Consider the following 21,692-nt stretch of genomic DNA (forward strand, 5'->3'; position numbering starts at 1 on the left):
AACCACCAGATATATTCTGATAGGCATGTATAAAATATGCTTCTAATTTATATTTAAATTTACTTTCATTTCAAGGTGTGCGGCTTTAAGATTACAAAGCGATAAGTACATACAGCTGTTTCAGCATATGGCGGATTTATTACATAAAAGACGATGTTTAAACTTTGTTAACATGTCTTTTCCAAATTCATGTTGTGCTAATAGTTAGACTTCATTTAAGGAGCCCATACACCAAGCACGTTCTTAAACAGTTCGACCGCGTTCTGAAGAAAAAGCAGAACGGGATGTGAACTTGTTGAACGTGTAGTTTTGGTCGAAAAAAAAACACAATATGATTGAATGATGTTTGTACACGGTTCGCGCTTCATGCAGCTCGTTCCTATCCCGTTGCCAGTCCGTCTTTATCCAGTTCAAATTGGGTCAAATTTCCCACGGTCCCCGTTGGTATACCGTTTCCAGCACAGTTCTTCTTTATTCGTTGTGCAGTCGTTACTCGTTCAAAGGCAGTTCTCACTCCGTCCTACTACGTTTGTAAAACGTTTAGGATGTAGTTGCAGCCACGTTCTGCACGGCGATTATAAAACCGACTACGTTCCTTTCAGTTCTCATTTATGTTTCACGCTTTGAGCCGTCTTTCTCGGCCCAACAAAACATTATATTGCTGCTCTGCTTCTAACATAAATTGCAAATAAAAAGCAAACATTAAAAAATAATAGCCCCAAGATTTTCCATGTTTTAACTTAATATCACAAATGATGAATTTTGAGACAACGACCTCTGTTTATATTCACATTGTTTGAACGTATTGTATTTACGGTTTGAACTGCATTGAACGAGTACAACGTACTTGGAACCTAATGCGAACTCCTTAAAACGAGTACAACGTACTAAGAACATACTGAGAACTTTTAGAACGTGTTGCAAACTTTGTAAGAACTTATCTTTTAGTTTCTATTTATTTACACGAAACAAGATCGTACTTGAGACGTAGTGCGGACGGAGTCGGTCTGTCTGAGAACGGATTGGACGGACTAGAAACGGACTCGATAGGTGTGGCATCGTACAGGTAATTTTGGTCCGATCGCACTACGTTCTGGCACGCTCCTTACCCGACCTTAGTACGACCTATCCGTTCTAAGTACGTCCATTCCGTTTCCAGTACGTTTTTACTACGTTTAATTGTAGAACGGGATGATCGGAAGAACATTTTGAGTAGGCTTAAAATTCTGAAACACCTATCCCGTTCAACCCCGCTCCAGGCCGTCCACAAAGTTCAAAGACAGTTCGTATCACATTGCTACTACGATCACTCCGTTCTCACACAGTTCGAGCCCGTTTAGTCACATTTTTCAGAACGTACGACGAACTGAGTCGGTGTATCGGGGGAATTAGACCGAAATTATGACGAGCCTTCATGTGAGATAAAGTAATGCTAAACCTCGATATATTGATTTATTTGTGTATTCGGTCTCATGCACTGTCAATAGGTTTACATTATTCATTATGTTGCTGCTGACGTCACGTGCTTTATTGCTCCACACAGACAGCGCCTTTCGGAAGATGAGAGCCGGAAGTACATTCGACAGATGGCGTCTGCCGTGGATCATATGCACATGTCCAACATAACACACAGGTACTCTAAGACTTCAATATAATTGTTTTATTAATGAAATAGATATATGAACTCAAACTACCCCGGTATTTGTTAAAGGGGCCTTTTCACAGATTTTTGCACGTTTTGAAGTTTGTCATTAAATGCTTTATATTGATAATTGTAAAACCGAGAATAACATTTAAAAAAAGGAAAATAAGTAACCCTTAACTGGGCTCGAACCACTGACCCCTGGAGTGTTGGAGTAAAAGTATATACCATTTAGACCACTCGGACATCCGCGCTCACGCAATGTAGAAAGTGTTTTATACTTTATATAAGCAATCCTTTATTTTTTTTTTTGCAAAATATAACAAGAACAGAACTCTCCAAATTATTCGATCGTTTTTCGTTGCAACGCTTTATAACTTTCAGGTTTTTAAATTGTCAAAAGATGCATATATTGGCTATTTGAGAGCATGGTTAATGTTCAGTATTACTGTTTCCTCGCAAATATCATAACTAAAACGAAAATTTGAGAATCTGAAACAACTTTTTTAAGTATCAATTTACCAAAACGTGAAAAGGCCCCCTTAGATTGATATTTGATCAGTAAATGTGATGAAGGCAGTACACTTATTTGTGTGTTACTTAACTGATTATTAATAGCATTGATTCCCGTTGTCCTTCCCGTTCGGGACTATCATGTAGTTTCCGTTTCGTCTTTTCGAGATTCTATTCCCTAATTCCGTCTGTCCAGATATGGCGGTATTTTCCTTTCACGTTTAACATGTTTTGTCACCTATACTTGATCCAGGTAACTTTTGGGCCGAATTTACTAGGATTTAAAATTTTAAAAAATGCATTATAGAAACCTATTCGTTGGAAATGCGCACATTGTTATGAACATCAGTTTTATACGATGTTAAGTGAAAAATGTACCTTTTTTGATTACTACGAAACTACATTCTGTTTCTATCCACGATGCATAGGTTTATACGTCTAATAGTTTTCCTATTCTATAAATATATAAACACATTTTAGTGACAACGTGCATTATTGCGGAGCGCAGCTGATATGTTGTAAACATATTGAATGCATAAAAACTTTAAATTTCAAATAAATCGTTTAATCAAGTGTTCTTCATCTGAAAACTATTTTTAAATCAGACATACATAATATGCGAAATCTTATTCAACTATTTCAGGGATCTGAAACTGGAGAATCTGCTGTTGGACAAGGATATGAATATAAAGATCATTGGTAATTAAAGCGTGCCTTTATTAAGGTGTCATTGTACACTTTCGTTGATAATGATTTGATTTAAATGAATGTTATACGAGTGTTTTTCTGAAGACATGGGGGACGACAGTAGAATATGGCTTTCACATAATCATTTCACATTAGCATAAAGTATTTATAAATATTACAATAAACTATTGAAAACAAATTAACACATTTATGCCTAGCGTCCTGAAAAGGGACATTGGAAACAGCGTAGACCCAGATGAGACGCCGCATAATGCAGCGTCTCATCTGGGTCTGCGATGTTTGCTTAAAGGAATTTATGTAAGAAATATTCTAAATATAGAAATAAATATACTAGACATCCCTAATTTTGGAAATAAATTGATCCAATTTAGAAGGATGGGAGAGTCCACTAGGCGCAAATGGGTTTTAAATACTCTGAGACATCACTACAGAGAAAATCTTGCTTCCATCCGTTAGTATCCACAAGTTATCAAATATGATAATCTTGTATTTAGCATGTATTAATTACATACATCTTCCGATTATAAGACTTCGGCCAGAGTAATGTGTTTTACGGCGACACGAGCCTGAACACACAGTGCGGATCGCCAATGTACGCAGCTCCTGAAATATTCTGCAGTCGGAAGTACGGATCTGCAGTGGACATCTGGAGCATGTGAGACTATTTAACTGCATAGCCTTATTTAAAGTGTCAGGTTTTTTTAAAGAATTTAAGACCGTCGATTAAGATAATTGTAAAGCTAAAATCTAGATTGAAGAATAAATTAAATATATGATATAATAAAAATATAGAGAAAGAAACATGTGCTTTTATGTAATGAGCGTTTTTATTGGTCAGTAATGAAATTGCAACAGAGTTTTTATTTATTATAAGATTTTATTTCTAACGACCCTAAACATTTAAAGCCGACTAGTTCTGTTGAACTTAAATATAAGTCAGAAAAAATCTATGCTTATGTGATTAATGAAAAAGCACATAGTTTACATGCGTTTTCTTTGGTCAAAATGGAGACGTAATTCGACATGTATTTGCATTATACATTATAATGTAATTAGAAAATTGGAACCAGGTTGTTCTTTGTTTATACTGCCACTCAATATAACAGCTAATTGGATGAAACCCGAATCCACCACTCAAAATGTCAGATTTGTTTCTGTTTTAAAAATAACACGGACATACATGAACATAAAACACTGCGCTAATGTTCAATTACAGTTTAATGTCAACCATGCATAGATGCCGAGATAAAATTACCATATTAACGTGTAGAAAAATACAACTTTGGCTCTAATTTACGACAAATAGTTCGATTTATAAAATTGTGTCTGTGATACAAAGCTTAGTATGTATTTCATGTATTGCATTGTTGGCCCCCTTCATTGCTCTGCCAAATTGAGCAGAAGTAATAATCAATGTGCACAAACTTAAAGTTATTACAATTCATTCAAACCAATGTTCTAACGCGTTCAATGAAATTGTATAATAGTGCAAACTGCATTATTGTAAACACTGAATTCGTACGATTGTTGTTACAAAACGTTGCTCTTCCACACTCGAAATTATCATTTTGTCGTATTCCATTTTAAGCTTAACCTCTACTTCTTAAAACAAATACACATTTTTCCATTAACATGTTCATGTATTTCCATTTGGTGAGTAACAACCTTTATTTTTTACCTGTGTATTTATGAAGCGTTATGCACCTATCAATAACTAATATTTTGTTTGGTAACCGTTAAACGCCACACATTTATTTAAATATTACCCGATCGATGTATGATTATGAACGTGTATATAACTTACATATTTCTTTAAAAGTACACGTTTTTTGTACTTCCATACCTGTACAGGGGTATATGCCTGTATGCGATGCTGAGCGGCAAGCTGCCCTTCATGCCCGACCCTCCTAACAACCTGACCCTTCTGCACAGCCTGATATTGCGTGGGGTTCGAGTCCCGGACCATGTGTCGGATAGTAAGTAAGACCACATGTAAGACTTAATTGTCTGATATTGCGAGAGGTTCTAGTACCGGACCATATGTCAGATAGAAAGGAGGATCACGTTTAAGACTTTACAGCCTTATTATTTCGCGGCGTTGGAGTCCCGGGCCATGTGTCAGCTAGTAAGTAGGACTACGTGTAAGACTTTATAGTCTGATATTGCGCGGGGTTCTAGTACCGGACCATATGTCAGATAGTAAGCAGGACCACATGTAATAAGACTTAACAGTCTGATATTGCGTGGGATTCGAGTCACGGACCATATGTCAGATAGTAAGTAGGACCACATGTAAGACTTAATAGTCTGGTATTGCGCGGGGTTCTAGTACCGTACCATGTGTCAGATAGTAAGAAGGACCACGTGTAAGACTCAATAGTCTGAAATTGCGTGGGGTTCGAGTACCGGACCATGTGTCAGATTGTAAGTAGTACCACCTGTAAGACTTAATAGTCTGATATTGCGTGGGGTTCGCGTCCCGGACCATATGTCAGATAGTAAGTAGTACCAAGTGTAAGACTTTATAGCCTTATATTTCGCGGCGTTCGAATCCCGGACCATGTGTCAGCTAGTAAGTAGGACCACGTGTAAGACTTTATAGTCTGATATTGCGCGGGGTTCGAGTACCGGACCCTGTGTAAGATAGTAAGTATTTCCGTGTGTAAGGCAGTAAGTTTAAGTCTCAAACAGCAGCTTATAGTTAACTGTTTAGTTTAAAAATATTTTATTTCAAGAACAATCATATGATATACAAAGAATGCATACGTAATTACAACTGATATACATGTTCCGAAAATGGAAATTTGTTGCGCTTCAGCCGTCATTTTTCAGGTAGTGAAAATAAAATATCGTCGTTTTTATACATCGTTTATGTAAATTATAATACTGCTTTATGGACAATTCCTAAGGGCTCACTTTAAATAACACAAATTGCTCAATTTATAAAACACAATTTGTAATGATACAACATGGCTAATAAGTAGGATTATGACATGATGATAAAAAAAAATAATTTACGTATAGCACGGAAATGTAGACACATTGAACTATCGCTCGAAAATGTATACTCATGTCAACATAATTGTGTTAATAAATTTGTAAAAAATTATCATAAGTAACAAATAACATGTCTAACTTCATTCATTTAAATAAATATATGTATTTGTATATATTATATTATAGCCTGTGCAAACCTGATTGCACGCATGTTAGCTGTGGATGTCTACCATCGAATTACCATGGACGATCTCTTGCTGCATCCATGGCTGCACGAAAATCACGAAACCCCTCTGGTAATTAGACAACCACCGATTGGAAAGCTTTATCCAACCGTTCCAAAATCACCTATTGTGAACTATATGACAACAGTGTTTAATTTCCTCGAAGACGACGTATTTTATTCCGTAATCGAACGGAAGATGAATGCTGTCGCTGCGACCTACCATTTACTACAACGGCGCTATGACGCTGGTATTCATATAGTCGGATTATCCATGACAATGCCTAGCGCAAATACCTTCCAAACAAGTTTAAGGACTGCTGACAGTGGCAAAACGTGGAATGAAAGGGTCGAATTTCCCTTACTGCCTTCAGAAAATGTAGTTAATGATGACAGTGAAATAACGGGACCAAAAGCTAAGTTAAAAAGTTATATTCAGTTGCTCAAAGACTCTAAATTGAGGAGCGCTCAAAGCCAGCGGTCGGGAAATGCGTTACGGCATAAGGATCTTACTTTGCGTCGATATAAAACCCGTGCTGATATGACCAAATACACTCACACGAGGGAGGAAACGGGCTTTTTGCCAGATTTTATACTGACATACACACAAGAAGAGCCATCTCAAAAACCTGCCAGAAAACTGGAGAAAAGTTTCGAGTGGGAACAGACATGCATTGTTTCACGAAAAGAACCGAGTTCGACGAAAGCGAACAACCCTGACAACGCCAAATATCGGATAATTTTCGGCAAGTCTGCAGATCATCAAGAACGCGTTAAACACACGGATGCTGACGGACGAAAAACGGCGGATCTGTCGCTACCTGTGCCTCCAACGAGTCCTGTGTCTCCCTTCCAGCCGAAGGAACTGGACGTTTATAACCGCTCTGAGACCGGGGTGGACATTTCAATCGGCGCACAGAGTCTGAAAAGAATAGACACATTTGAACAAGACTCTAAACATACTGATAAAGATACTGAGCGAAAGGAGGTCAAACCGAAAGACATTCAAGTGCATGTTGTTAAAAAAGACTCTGCAAAGTCGCCAAGAGTCAGTGATCCTTATGGAAATGAATCTTGGTCGACATTTCAGCGCCAGAAAACGCAGCTTGCAAAGACCATAGGGCAGATAGATCGGAGAAGCAATCACGTGGCCTTTCAATACGGACTTCCCATCACCAAGCCTAAAACGCTCACCACGCGGGAGGCGCGCTCTTACTTCGAAGAATTTGAACATGCAAAGGTTATTGGACAAGGTATGAACATTTTTTAATATTTATGATCACGTGAGTGTTCTTTCATATGAGTATGAGTAGTAATATTTTACTGCGCTAGCATTTAAGTAGTTTTAATGACATATAGATTTTCATATTACTAAATTGTTTTCTATTCAGAATACTTTTCATACGAGTTCCACTGTTTTAAGAACTAACAACTTGATGAAATAATTTCAAAATATTGCTGTCTCTTCAGTCAAACTAAGTATTAGAGTGTCTAACAATGTATATGTGTTCAAGAAATGATTTACCAAATCAGATCATACATAAAAAGACCCCGGTTTACTAGTTATCACGTACACTATTTAAAATTTCGGAACACATATATTATTATGTTACAAGTCATTTTCGTTCTCATTCATACATACATATTTTCTGAAAAAAATATTTTCTTGATCGGCCACAAAACAAAGAGATTAAATTAATATTCTCAATGTTTTATGTCACAATAATGCTACCTACTTTTTATTACGACCTCTTTCGCTTCGGGACCACTTTACGAGTTCTTTATTGTGCAATTAAATTACACAATTTGTATTTTTTTGTTTAAAGCAATTATTAGCGAGTATCATTCCAAAGTAGTCGTTAAACATCCCTTCTATTCGCGAGCACATATATACGCTTTTTCTAGGTAGAAGACTTCTCGAAAGGACAAACACTTCCACGAAGATCGAAGACACTAACGGAGGAAACTGGAACCGGAAGTCGTACACCGCGGATGCACACCGTGATCTTCCCGACATCCGCCATCACGCGAGCGCCTTTACGCGGTCGCCGCCAGGTGGTGCCGGTGAGATCGCCTTCCGAACGGTTGACGCAAATGGGATTCTACACTTTCCGAGTGTGACGCTGCAAGCTGAGCAGACGATCTTTGAGGTTCACCCCCCTATGAGCCCTCCGCGACAGACGGTAGAAGACGGCGTAACAGACATCATCCGAGTCCATATTACTAGTTCGGCTAAATATTGAGACATACGTAGACATTTCAGACGTAGACTTTGCAGACGTAAACATTTCAAAAATCTTTTTATTTGCTTACATGCATATTTATTTCTTTGTTTGTTAAAAACACTGCAGAGATTAAACGTTTATCTTTATAGACAATCTTAAGTTGTGTATGAAATATGTAGTCATATTATATTTTGTATATTAAATACATGCATTTGCCAACGTATCTATGAAAAGCATTGCAAACTATGTATTGTTTTCCGACTTTGATTTATGATATAACATAATCGAACAACTATTTTTAACATTGATTTTAGCCAAGAGTATTTTTTTTTCATTGTTTGATTTTAATTCATTCACTATATCTTGAATCGACGATAATTGTTTTGAAAAAAAATCATTTTGGAAATTGTGAGCAAGTTGCTTAAAAAACCTACTTTTGCCGTGCAAGACTCAGTCATTTATAACAACTGCTCAATCAGAGATATCTTACCTCTCTCGTCAGACACAATCCACATGAGGACATGCATTCCGAATACAGTTGATGTTTACAAGGAGAACTTATTAAATCATAGGTATAATTATACCCAATCTTTTCATATTCTTGACATAAGCAACTCTCTTTATACGATAATCTCATCTTAACTTGAAATAACAGTAAGAAGCTATAAGATTTGTGAAAAGTATTTCAAAATAAGAAAAAATAAACAAATACATCTATACCGGACAAAAGAGCGGAGGAAAAATCACATGTGCAATCCATTGTTATTGAGTTCATCTCTTGTGGCGTTTGCCACGTTCAATGCAAGAATAAACCATCGATGAGGCGGTCAATACTCAGAACTTCCGCGTATTTTGAAGGTACATATTAACTAAATGTTTAGCATTCCACCATCGATGAATATGTGGTTTCGGGCAGCGTCGGAAGAACGACGTATTCATGAGAATTACGTAGTGCTTCCGAAGCTGCCCGAACCCAACCTCACGTTCGCTCGTAAATGTTCGGATATCGTTCCCGGAAATTCACATGAAACATATTGTGAGAAAGACACAAATACAAATAGGCATTTGTATCGCGTTAAATCTATGTTACCAGACCACATCCGCATCTCGCGTTAAAATATTGGCTATTGATATACAGGGTGCAGGATCACACGACTTTGTGGGGTTCCAATTAAACTTAAATGCATGTAAACATAACGGTAAGCGATGACTTATTTCAAGTACGTTTTAAAAAAAAATCTTCAGAATTTCAACTAGTACATAAAAGACAATTTTATGCTGCTAATGGTAATGTGAAATACATCAGAATTACTTTATTTAATAAGACTGTGTTATTAGCCAAAAAATCGATCTATACTGCATTCATGTATACAGTTATGCAGCACGCAACGCGAAATTTTAGCACCAATTTCAGACGTATTCAAGGATTTATTATTTTATCTTAAGATATCGGCACAACCTGCAAGAAAAACTGTTTTTTTATGCACAAACAATTTGTGCAAATGTATTTCAATCATTTGAGATATTTTGCAAAAATAAAGTCCTTAACGGTGTAGTTACATTCTTTAACAGTTTTTTACCATTCTTTCCATCCCATATGTAAACCCCTGAAAACCCAGTTGATCCTGCACACTATATAATGCACACTGATATTGTTTGTGTTTACTTTACTTTTCGAAATAGTGTACGGAATATTCGTTTATTTTGAGTGTTGATCTGCTTTTAAATAAAATTTTAATGGTTTAAGGGGAAAAACCCAAAAAGTTAAATTGTATATATTTGGGGAACTACTACAGACATTGTCGCATCATACACCAATATCTTAATACAATAACACTTTAGAAATCGTATTTTATTTAAGTAAGTAACATTTTGTTTAGGTAAGTTTGTTTTAAAATAATTATGTGTTCATTATTACATTTTAGGTTAAAACATTTTGAAATATGTGCGTGTATTTTTTAATAGTGAGTTGCTGAATCGAATTTGTATTTTCTTAACATGCTGGTTGCAATAAAAATAATATGAGTTGTGTAGCCTGTCATCTTAAACGTAAACAATAAATTAAAAACAGGGATTCGTGATTGGCGGTGTGACCGCGACTTGACTAAGAATCTGTCACGAATTCACGAAAAACGCCGAAATATAGTTTAACGTTTTGTTCCCGTATCTATCTACGACATTGTACGATCTTTAAACAAACAAATTCATAACATTTCGTTGATAATAGTATCCAGGGTACCCATACACACATGTCCGTTATTATATATTGTTTATATAACGAATTTTCTATTCCGATTTTATTAAATATTATACGTAATCTTTTTAATGCAAAGTCAGTTGGCGCGTATCGACCCTTGTTTTTTTCGAACGCAGAACATCTATTTGTAAAGCGTAAACTTGTCGTCAGGGATTGGAGGCGAACGTGCGATGACACAACAAGCAAGTCGGGCGCCGGCGTTTCCGGTTTTCAAACTCTCGGGATCGCTCTTGTTCACACCAAGGTCATCCTCATTGGCATGGAGCTTAAAACAACCAACGAGAGCTTTTAACGACTAACATACAATAACTATGAGTTACTATAAAGGTGGACAAACTAGAAAATGTATAGTAGTTACAATATGGCAACTCCAAGATATATGACCGTTCGGTAATGTTCTATACATTGATGTAGATATGTATATATAAAGTGTCATCGATGTACATAGATTTAAAGCTGACGATTAAAATAAACAAAGATTCATCAACAATTTCATCTTAAAAAACGTGCGTTAATAAATGCCTTCTATACGTTATTGTCTTCATAACTTGTTCTTATAATTGTAACGGTCCAGCATTAAACGATCTGCAAATGCAGCAGAGAATAGACATAAGCTAATAAGAGTTGCCACCATTGTCCAAATTTGTAGCACAGTATTCCTTTCATACAGGTATGATAATAGAGAATAAATAACTAAATACTGCAAACTTCAATAACCCATAAATTCGTTTGTTTACCACGAGACTGGAAAAGAATATTGGCATTCGTTATTTTCTGAATAAAAAACTAGTCAGGACTTACCACAATTCCACGTCCTATGATCGACTCTGGTCCAGTCAGTCGTGCCATGTAGTCAACTATTCGGACGCTTATCCGGCCAGTTTTAGGATTTTGACGGACGTTACCCAAATCTCCAACGTAGCGATCGCTCCAAAATAGAAAAGATATATGTCAGTATATAATTGTCAGCATATTCAACTAAATGTGACATTTTAACAGTTTAAATATATGACTTATATAAGAAAATCGACCTTACCATAAGTATAACTTTCGATTTAATTAACAAAAAACAACACACTTTAAGCTGATCTCTTTGTTAATTCTAGTTATCATTACATCAGTGCTATAAACTAAAAAACGAATACATGTTGGGATTTTCAAATGTGGAATATTAACTTAACGTTTTGATAATAAATAAATAATACAATATTCCACATTTTTAAACATGAAATCACGCCGCAAAAAATAGAGAATTGAAATGCTGCAAACGTCGGTGATCACCTACGGTATTTTTTTTTTAATTTCATGATAGGTTTATTACATGCGAACATTTTATTCATGACTCTCAAACAAGAGCTTCGCGCATATGTAACTACGAAAAGCGAAAACACATATGTACTAAAATAGTTATGTGTATGTAGGATTTGAAAACATTTTTCTGGCATGTATGTGGTTCATAATTCAAATAGGTGTATATTTCGGAGGAATATACGGAAGAACAATTCTTTGAATTTTTTTTGCAATTCCAAAGCAATTGACTAGCTTGCCAATAACACATTGCTAGTTTAAAAGGGTCCCATGGGTCTAAACTTGTCAGACACGTGTGAAGAGTTCAGTTCAACAAATATCAAACATTTGTGCAAATACAAGAAGCCCAAGAAATAAAGCATCAATTCATGGACCGGCAGCATAAGTAACCAGAAACGGTTCTGTTGATGAAGTATGCCTTACTTTGGCGAGTTCCACGGTCCGCCGTGCGTAGCACTCCGGGGATTGTAGTAAGGTCCCATGGAATCGCAACCATTACTCACGTCACCGAATTCATGAATGTGTAACCCGTGCTTGTGGTTGCCATCGTTGAGGGGAACATTGTCAATGTAGACCTGAATACTTATGAAGTCCGCCTTGCACTCTCCTGGCTAGATTACCAGAGCAAAACATTCTTTACAATTACTAATTGAACTTACATACGAAGTTATATAATCATTTTAAGTCAATGTTGTATACAATTAAAAAATGGTCAACATGCCCATGTTATTGTAAATAATGGCATATTATCATGAATATTCTCTTTCTAAAAAGGCACATACATATATGATTGAAATTTAAGATAAATTGATGCAGCATTCAAAACCTAAATATGCAATTATGCAGGCCGTGAATATTAATCATTTTGCACTAACTTAATAATACTTTGGACAAAAGTGGACCAGAGCGAGAAAGAAGTATTTGAATCAAGAAAACAAACTAACACCTTAATTAAACGTTTACTTCAAATTGACATATTGAAACATCTGTGTAACAATACATATATTTAAAAAGATTGTACCCTCAGAGAATATTGAAATAAACACGCACTGAATTAAATTGTATATAAGCATTTACTTCAAATTAACATATGGACAAATCTGTGTAAAAATACACTTATTTAAACATTGTATTCCCTCAGAAGGTATTAACATAAACACGAACTAAATTAAATTGTATGTAAGCATATTTACGAAATAAAGAATAGCTCATTACTGAATGCTAACCGTTGTGACATACGTTGCTATTTTTAGTTTGAAGAAATTAAGTGTGATACCATAACGTTTACTACCATGACGTTTAATGCAACTTACACTACATGTACAACACGAATTCTATTTTAGAACTCTTAAAATAAAGCAAAAGCTGACATAAGTCAATAAATCACAGTTTCGTCCGCTGAAACAATTGTCGGAAAATATATTTGAGTATGAGTGTAACGCTGCAGTCATACGTCTTACGACAAATCTTCTTACAAAGGTAATAAATTGCGTCGCCATTACGGAATATCATTCTGTTAATATCGAGTACATCACTGTCTTATATACAATTTAAATTAAAAATTGTTTCTATAAAGTTCACATTTAATTGATAAAGAGTTGACATTTGCTAATATTAAATGTCTGACGTATAAAACATTTCATGTAACATAAAAGTGGTAAATAATACTGTCATTATATGAGCCTTGTTATGAGAATACTGGGTTTAATGCATGTGCGTTAAGTGTCATCCCAGATTACCCTCTGCAGTCCTCACTGGCTAATCAGGGACGACACTTTCCGCCTAAACTTGATTTTCGGTAAGGAGGGACTCCCTTGAAACTAAAAATACCATAAAAGCGGAAAGTGTCGTCCCTGATTAGCCTGTGCGGACTGCCAAGGCTAATCTGGGACGACACTTTACGCACATGCATAATGCCCAGTTTTCTCAGAACAAGACACATATAGTTAAATAAGTATGCACAAGTACCACAAGTTTCTGCGCGAAATAGAGTGTCCCATTAATGTCGCTGGGTTTGTCAGATGACGGCCGAAGGATGCAGACGGCGTATTCTTCTGTAAGAGCAAGATATAGCTTTACAGATACTTGAAGACAAAAAAATGTTAAGATTTACAAACTGACATATAACATTTATCAAAAAAGCCGGAAACATAGCTCATTTGTTACAAGATTTAAAAAAAATGCATATAATGGTCTAGTTTTCCTCGCTTTTTAATATTTACAAAATTTAGATTATGTGAGTACGTTTAATAGCCATTCATATATTATTCTTCATGTGTCCGATCATGCTTGTGCGAATTTCGAGTACTTCCGTCCCGGTAATTTTCCCTCCCGAAATGTTTAGCGAAAACGGACAAATACCCTCCCAGACGAATACATTTCCGTTCCAAAAAATCTAGCCAATACTAGCCAGTTTTGAGATGATAATTAACGATAATTGTTTAACAAAATCTTTAAGTTTGACCATTTTTTTTTACAATTATCTTAATATTTTGATTAATAAATTATGAACTCGTTGTTGGCATGATAAGGGATAATTTTATTGTAAAAGTTAATTACATGTTAGCATATTACAAAGCGTATATAATAAACTACTACATCATGAAATAAACCGTGTTGCATAATAATTTACACAGCAAATGTTAACATAAAATATTAGATATTTTTGACCATATTCTTATTACAACAAAACTCTGTAAATACCTTGTATTGTGCAACGTTCAGGAGAAACTTCTGGAACTGAGCTTACTAGATGAACAACAACACTCAACACAAGAATCAGACGCAAATCCTTCTTCGACTTCATTGTAAATTAAGACAAGATAATGCAACGAGAACGTTGTTTAACAGTGTGTAGACGCTATTATTCTTAACAAGCGTCAACTATGCATACGTATGTTTTAACGTTAAGAAGATTGCATTGATGATATGCTAATTTTGCCAACCGCCGACTATTTACGTTTAAAGTGTTTTACAAGGTGAGCAAGGCCGTTTGTCATACGTACGTGGTTTGTGTTTTGGTTTTAGGTGTCTATCAATTGTTAAGTTAATTGACAACTGACGTATGAATTGTAGTCGCATTATTATTTCCTTCTGTAACATGGTTAAATGGGATTGTAGAAAACATTTAACACGATGATTAAAATAGATTTTAGCATTGATAGAGACGGGGGATACGCAACATGGTCCTTCAACAAAGCTGAACTTTCGTTATTTAATTATAATCATAGAAAGTACGCAAGTTCTATTTTGTGCATAATACGCTCCAAACATTAATATAAAAAATCCATTTCCTGTGTTATAACTCCTTTGAGCATATTTTTGTTTACATTAAATAACAAGTGTTCGAGCAGATGCAGAAACCAACCCTAATATTTAATAAATTATAGGCATATAATGATACAAATTCGACCCAATCTGTTAATTTGAAGAATGTAGTGTTAACAGAAGACAGTAACAAATGATTTAAGAGCGTTTGGTAACTATTAAGACATGCTGTGACAGGTTTTTACTAAATTATAATGATGAAAAAATGACATATTTTGACAAAAAGACATTTTCAATATAAAAGCGCCTTTTGTAGCGCTCTATGTCAGTGTGCTATAGAATTATTAGCCTAAAGTCTAAAATATCTAACGACATACGTATCAAAACATACATTTTGAATATTTCAATATGAATTATTGCATATTTAACGCTATGGAATTAACGCATTTGTATAATATATTTGCGATTTTCTTGTAAATGACAAACAGACCTGACTTTGTAGTCTTCAACAAACAGTGACTTCCTCATAAGCGGAAGAACGGAATTGGTCTTAATCTGTTTGACAAATGTTAATTGTCATAAATCCTGGCTTTTTCAGTGATTAAGATAGTGTGTCTGTTCTCGCTAGATTTCGAGAAGATAAAATAAGAAATACGTTTTAAACTCGAATTGAAATTTATCGATAGCACCAATACATGCATAATTTTCTTTGTGAGAAAAATTGCGCCGGTCAGTTGACATCTTTGCACAAATTAATGTGGCTATCAGGGGCTATTCCCGGAGTTCAAGAGTTCTACCAAATGATTCATTTGAATAGCCCTTATAATGTTATGTTGATATAATACTTCATGAGCGTAAATTAGCGAAGAGTATGTTTTGTGCTAAGTTGAAATTGTTGCTTTTATTTCATTCAAGTTTAATTTTTTGAATACTGCATCATTTGTGTAAGAACCGAACATTTGGTTTAGACATATTACGTTTAACAAAATGTCTACGAGGTTGGTATAAAAAGGGTATAACATATCCAATATTTGTTACATAGTTGTTCAAATCCAGTAATCGGTTAACATATTACGGCTTTTGGGTGCTAAATCATTTTTTACATATGTTATGAATGAAATTTGTCACAGACGATTCTGGAAACACTCCTGCAAAGTTTGGTAAAAAGAAAAAAAAAGAAAAGTTCTTTCAGATAAAAATTTGCTTGAACCTAACGTTGGCAATGCAATAAAGTGTTTGTGACTACATTTTATTAGCACAATTTAAACAAATCTAAATTAATGGAAATTGTTGCCCTAGTGTCTAGTAAATACACCTATGATTTTGATTTATCAAAGACATCACGAAAAGAAAAGTCCAAATTACTGTTTTGACATTAACATGATGAATAAACAATTGGCATTTTTTAATTAAATATAATAGGCAGATAATAATGTGTTTAAAGTGTTATTATAGACATTAATAAGTGTATTAAGTCCGAATCTACCAAACCACGTTTTCTATTATTAATACACATTCAAGAACAAGTATCCGGTTTTTTGCAAACACTGTATGCAAAGAATCAAAGATCGTTCTGACAGACTTCTGTTTAAAGTTTATGCAATATGCAAATACATGAATTACAGCAGTTTTATTTGTCTCAAGAATGTTAATTTTTTAATCGAATATGGACAGTACATTTTCCTCAGGCAGCAAATCTATTTGTAAAGCGTAAACTTGTCCTCATAGATTGGAGACGAGCGGGCGATGACGCAACACGCCAGTCGAGCGCCAGCATTTCCGGTGGTTATACTTCCGGTATCGTTCTTGTTCACTCCAAGGTCATCCTCCTTTGCATGAAGCTTAAAACAATGAAATAGAGAGATTTAATACTTTGTTATAGGTAATGCAATTAATATGACTTTTGACGAAATGATAGAGCATAGCAGACGACGAAAGATAAACCTTATCAGTGGTAGATGAACAACATAAACAGAAAAACGGCGATGTTAATGAAATGCGCAGGTTTATTGATGACTGGCCTTTCTATGAAGTATTCCATTCATTGAACTGGTCCATCATCAACGCATTTTCAATTGCATCAGTAAATTGATATTAAGCTATAAGAGCCGCCTTATATGTCACTATGTATATCAAAGTAGTTTGCCAAACCTGATGAGTATATTTCCCCATATTGGAAGATAGTCACATACAGAAACAAAGCTTTTAAAGACAATTAGAAACCGGTAAGCGAAATGAACTACTTCGAACTACACCAGTTCGAATGACACCGGCATACACTACAATCGGATCATTCGTTTAAGATACTTTTTATTTAAAAGTCATCTAGAACTTACCACAATTCCACGTCCTATGATTGACTCTGGTCCAGTCAGTCTTGCCAGGTAGTCAACCAGTCTGACGCTTACTTTTCCAGTTTTGGGATTTTGACGTACGTTACCAAAGTCTCCAACATGGCGAGCGCTTCAAAATGTAAAAAGAAAACGCGTCCATTTTAAACTATGGTATACTGTTTTTAGAATATTTGAGTCAATGTGACAGTATAAACTATTTCAATGCAAAATGCAGAAATATGGCACAAGTTTCCCTTTACACGTGTAGCTAGCTGATCAACATACACCTATCATAATATCTCCACAAATAAGCATTTACTATTGCATGTTGGCTGATGCATATGTAAAAATATATTACCACTATTATTGGATGTCTTGAGTGCATTTTAATAATATTTTCTGTATTTGTTTTTTAATTAGAAAATTACGCCAAAAGTACAAAGAACAGAAAATATTGCAATTACGGCAAAACAAACACAAACACTTAAACCCTCTCATATAACGCTGGTATGCAAACCACTTTATTCTAAGTTTGTATTTCACAACATGATGAGCTTGACACATTTCTAAACTTTCCAACAACAGCTATTTGCGTTTAACTTATGAAGAGCGTTTCATGTATTATGTTTGTGTATGACCGAAAATCGACAAATTGACAAGTTGAAGTCAGAAAGGATAACAACTATAAAATTATTGAAAAAAAATCTACTATTTTGTCGCTTAAAATTACATCAGATTTAAGCGAAAATTCATTTCTTGGACCAAATACATGTATATGTAAAGAGGGCAGTGTGATAAAAGGTCGAATGGAAGGCAGGTAACGGAATTATTTTAAACATTTGACCTTACTTTGGTAAGTTCCAGGGTTTTCCATGCGGTGACCCTCGGGGATTGTAATGAGGGCCCATTGAGCCGCAGCCATTGCGCGAGTCTCCGAACTCATGCACGTGTAACCCGTGCTTGTCGTTCCCGTCGTCGAGGGGGAGATTGTCAATGTAGACCTGGATACTCAGAAAATCCTCCTTGCACTCGCCTGGCTGCATTAGCAAAAGGAAGGACATAAACCATGTTATTTAGTGGCTCAAATTTACATTTTAGAATACAATACGTGGTTACATTATCATGTTATTCAGTTAAATATAGCATCTATACAGTTAATCGCGTCAAATCCAGTGCAATAATATGACCTTTTTATCAGGTTTTCACTTTGTAGAAGTACTTACAAATATCGATAGATGGTTGCATTACAAAAAAAAACGTTAAATAAATAACTTATTTTAAATAGGCAACACAAAACAACTGTGTGAAGATCATAACATACATTGAGCAACACATAGTATGGCAATAGTATGCACTCATGAGTACAAATCAATGTACATACGCAATATTGTTAGAATAACGTAAAGCTGGCTGGTTAATACATGTACATTTATGTCGGTGGGACGTATTTGGTACTTTTGTAGTAGGGGTTTATTGTAAGTCATTGTGACATTATATTAAATAAATACTCTTATGAGGGATTCGTATTTCTAAATGTCATGAAACGTTTGTACAACGCACACTTGAACTAAAAAAAAGATCTGGCATAAGTCTCCGACGCATATGATTGTCTGAATCATTTAACACAAATGTCAGGAAATACATTTGCATTTAGAATGTTGCTTTGAATACACAAGTTTGTCTGATTGAACATCATCTTGTTATGGTGTTAAATTGCAAAGACAATTATATAGTAACATTCTGTGTATGCCTTGTACATGTCCACCGCATATCTAAAAGAAAAATTAAAATAGTATTGGACCGTTAAGTGTAACATATACTAAAGATAAAACATATGCAATGTACCACAAGTTTCTGCATGAAGTAAATTGTCCCATTGATGTTGCTGGGTTTATCGGATGACGGTTGTAGATTGCAAACGGCGAATTCTTCTGAAACAGCAGAAGTATCTTACGAGAAACAATATCATTTAAAATGTCCTCGCTTATGAAGGTGGTATTTGCTTTAAAACTATGAAATCAGTATATTTATTCTGACACATAATAATGATTACAAAAACGTTTTAATAATTAAAGAGCAGTGTTCGCGAAATTGAGTAAATTCAATTTCAATATGCATCTACATGTATTAACATAACTGTATGTTTTCATACTGACGTCATGCGACTGTTTACTATAGTCATTGAGATAACACTGTGATTGTTTTCAAATCATGAACGTTCAGTAAAAGAAGCGATCTCTAATGTCATTTGAGCATGTATTCTTATGTGATTTATCATTGCTTGCAAGTTTAATTTAAAAAAATGTATTTTTATTCTATTTGTGTTTTTGTTATAAAATCATTCCCGTATCACTCTTTGTAAATAACATTACTATTAAACCTTTTAGTGGAAAATAATTCAACGTTTTCGAGACTAAACACATTAAACGGACAACACAGTTTGTTCCTGTTACGGTGATGTAATTCCTTAATAAATAAATGCAATTCATTTTGTAAATGTGCATAATTATACACAGTTGAAAAACATCCATTTATTATGCATTTAAAATAAGAAACACAAAGCGAGGTTTACTTTTGATGAGATGGTTACCTGTTATAACAAGCAAATTTGTTGAATTCATATGTATCCCCCTCCCCCCACCCAAACAAAAACAATGTTTATGGACGGGTGCAAATCCCATGAGATACTGTATAGTCTTAAAACGAATACGTAGGGTTATTTTTTTCAAGCATTTCAATGTTCCCAATTGTATACGCCAACGGCTTTTCATGATAAATATTGAATCGTATAAGAAATATAGTCCTCAAAATCTGCATCATATAAGAACAACAAATGGCAATAACTCTTATTTAGGAAATTGTAGGGTTTTTGTTATTGTGAACGGCAATTTCACTCAGTTGCTTTTCTTCTCGTTGATATCAATACAACCATTAAGATTCATGTTGACACCATTTATGGTATCTGAGATGAATCCCAGAAAAGTTACATAATACAACAAGGGACAATAAAAACTATTTAAGTATAGTGGGGTTATGATTATTATGCATGACACACTTGCTGATATATATCTACATTCCCATGAAGTTCAATGTTGATATCGTATATAGTTTCTGAGATAAAACACAAGTTTGTGACAAACGGACGGACTGACGGACAGCGTCAATCCTATATCCCTCTGCCTTGGTCAGGAGATAATTGTGTTCTTTAATTTGAGTCATATTCATAAAGCAGCAGTATCAGTTGAAACGTTATGTGTCACTTATTTTTTAATAAATGTTTTGAGACACGTATCAATGCATAACACAGTGCAAAATGGCTTTTAATTATGAACTAATTGACGAGTATACACACAGCTATTGCAAACCAAACGATACGGAATTTGTAATGAAACGGTCTATGTTTTAAACATGTCATACAACTTTCAATCGTTTGATGAAGTGCATTGTATATTTTATAGCGATATTTTCATATATCTATTTACCAGAAAACATCAAATCACCACATTGCATAATGGCGTTTTACTTGAACACATAATTATTGATATTCTTATTTTATTTCACCGAAAACATATCTAATGAGTGCATCGATTTAATTTATTTAACTGAAAATTATAAGGCTTGTATTAACAGGTATTAAACATCTTTTATTTTCGAAAGAAAATGTTTTGGTATGAAAGGAGCTTATGAACTTGACTAATTTTTATCCGCAGGAATGCAATACGTAAAAATTTTATTGTTTGATTTAACGAATATTTCAAGGTTTGGACATTTTGACACTTAAACGTGCTACTTAAAATGTCACCTGTTTATTACATAGGAAAAGTTAAAGTTTAAAACCGGTTTAAAATAAGAAGCATATTGCGATCGTAAGGAATAAAAGCATAACATAAAAGAACACCGTCATTGTAGGTTAATGTCTAGAATGCGTAAAAATGCCTTACAAACTATATTATGACCATTTACCTACTGCAACAAACCTCCGTACATACCTTTAATTTTGCAACTACCAAGCGAAACATCGACAGCAGACCTTACGAGATACACAAAGGAACACAAAACAAGAGTAAGATGCACATCCATCTTTACCGATCAGATTTTTAATAAAGACATGCTACCTCAACGCGAAGTTGAACAAGAGCAGATCCGAATGTTAACAAGCGTCGAGTATGTACGCATACGGACTTAATGGTATAATTCATGTGTAAATCTCGGTTCATTT

At 34.8% G+C, this 21,692-nt stretch overlaps 2 protein-coding genes across 5 annotated transcripts in view; one reads left to right on the forward strand and one right to left on the reverse strand.

Moving 5' to 3' along the window:
• The window catches only part of LOC127851398 (uncharacterized), a 13,201-nt gene extending 4,645 nt beyond the window's left edge, over positions 1–8,556 (forward strand). For both annotated transcript variants that reach the window (XM_052385161.1, XM_052385162.1), the window contains exons 4-9: positions 1,544–1,633; positions 2,799–2,854; positions 3,392–3,518; positions 4,715–4,839; positions 6,047–7,336; positions 7,989–8,556. In XM_052385161.1, the coding sequence (XP_052241121.1) occupies positions 1,544–1,633; positions 2,799–2,854; positions 3,392–3,518; positions 4,715–4,839; positions 6,047–7,336; positions 7,989–8,326 (2,026 nt within the window). In that variant the 3' untranslated portion in view covers positions 8,327–8,556. The remainder of the gene's footprint in view (positions 1–1,543; positions 1,634–2,798; positions 2,855–3,391; positions 3,519–4,714; positions 4,840–6,046; positions 7,337–7,988) is intronic.
• A 1,893-nt stretch (positions 8,557–10,449) lies between these two features.
• Positions 10,450–21,636, reverse strand: LOC127851409 (superoxide dismutase [Cu-Zn]-like). 3 transcript variants are annotated; one of them, XM_052385184.1, is made up of 9 exons: positions 21,463–21,636; positions 19,319–19,404; positions 18,323–18,510; positions 17,477–17,603; positions 14,577–16,981; positions 13,842–13,927; positions 12,297–12,484; positions 11,367–11,493; positions 10,450–10,830 (listed from the first exon to the last, which is right to left on the reverse strand). In XM_052385184.1, exons 1-5 carry the CDS (start codon positions 21,551–21,553, stop codon positions 16,838–16,840), a joined length of 636 nt encoding a protein of 211 aa, XP_052241144.1. In that variant the 5' UTR covers positions 21,554–21,636; the 3' UTR covers positions 10,450–10,830; positions 11,367–11,493; positions 12,297–12,484; positions 13,842–13,927; positions 14,577–16,837. The 3 variants fall into 3 exon arrangements, with proteins under 3 accessions (XP_052241144.1, XP_052241143.1, XP_052241142.1); XM_052385183.1 differs by lacking the exons at positions 17,477–17,603; positions 18,323–18,510; positions 19,319–19,404; positions 21,463–21,636 and having other exon boundaries at positions 12,297–12,448; positions 14,577–16,839; XM_052385182.1 differs by lacking the exons at positions 17,477–17,603; positions 18,323–18,510; positions 19,319–19,404; positions 21,463–21,636 and having other exon boundaries at positions 14,577–16,839.
• Positions 21,637–21,692: the final 56 nt, after the last annotated feature.

The sequence above is a fragment of the Dreissena polymorpha genome, chromosome 11 (genome assembly GCF_020536995.1).
Source record: "Dreissena polymorpha isolate Duluth1 chromosome 11, UMN_Dpol_1.0, whole genome shotgun sequence".
In the NCBI taxonomy this organism is placed as follows: domain Eukaryota; kingdom Metazoa; phylum Mollusca; class Bivalvia; order Myida; family Dreissenidae; genus Dreissena; species Dreissena polymorpha.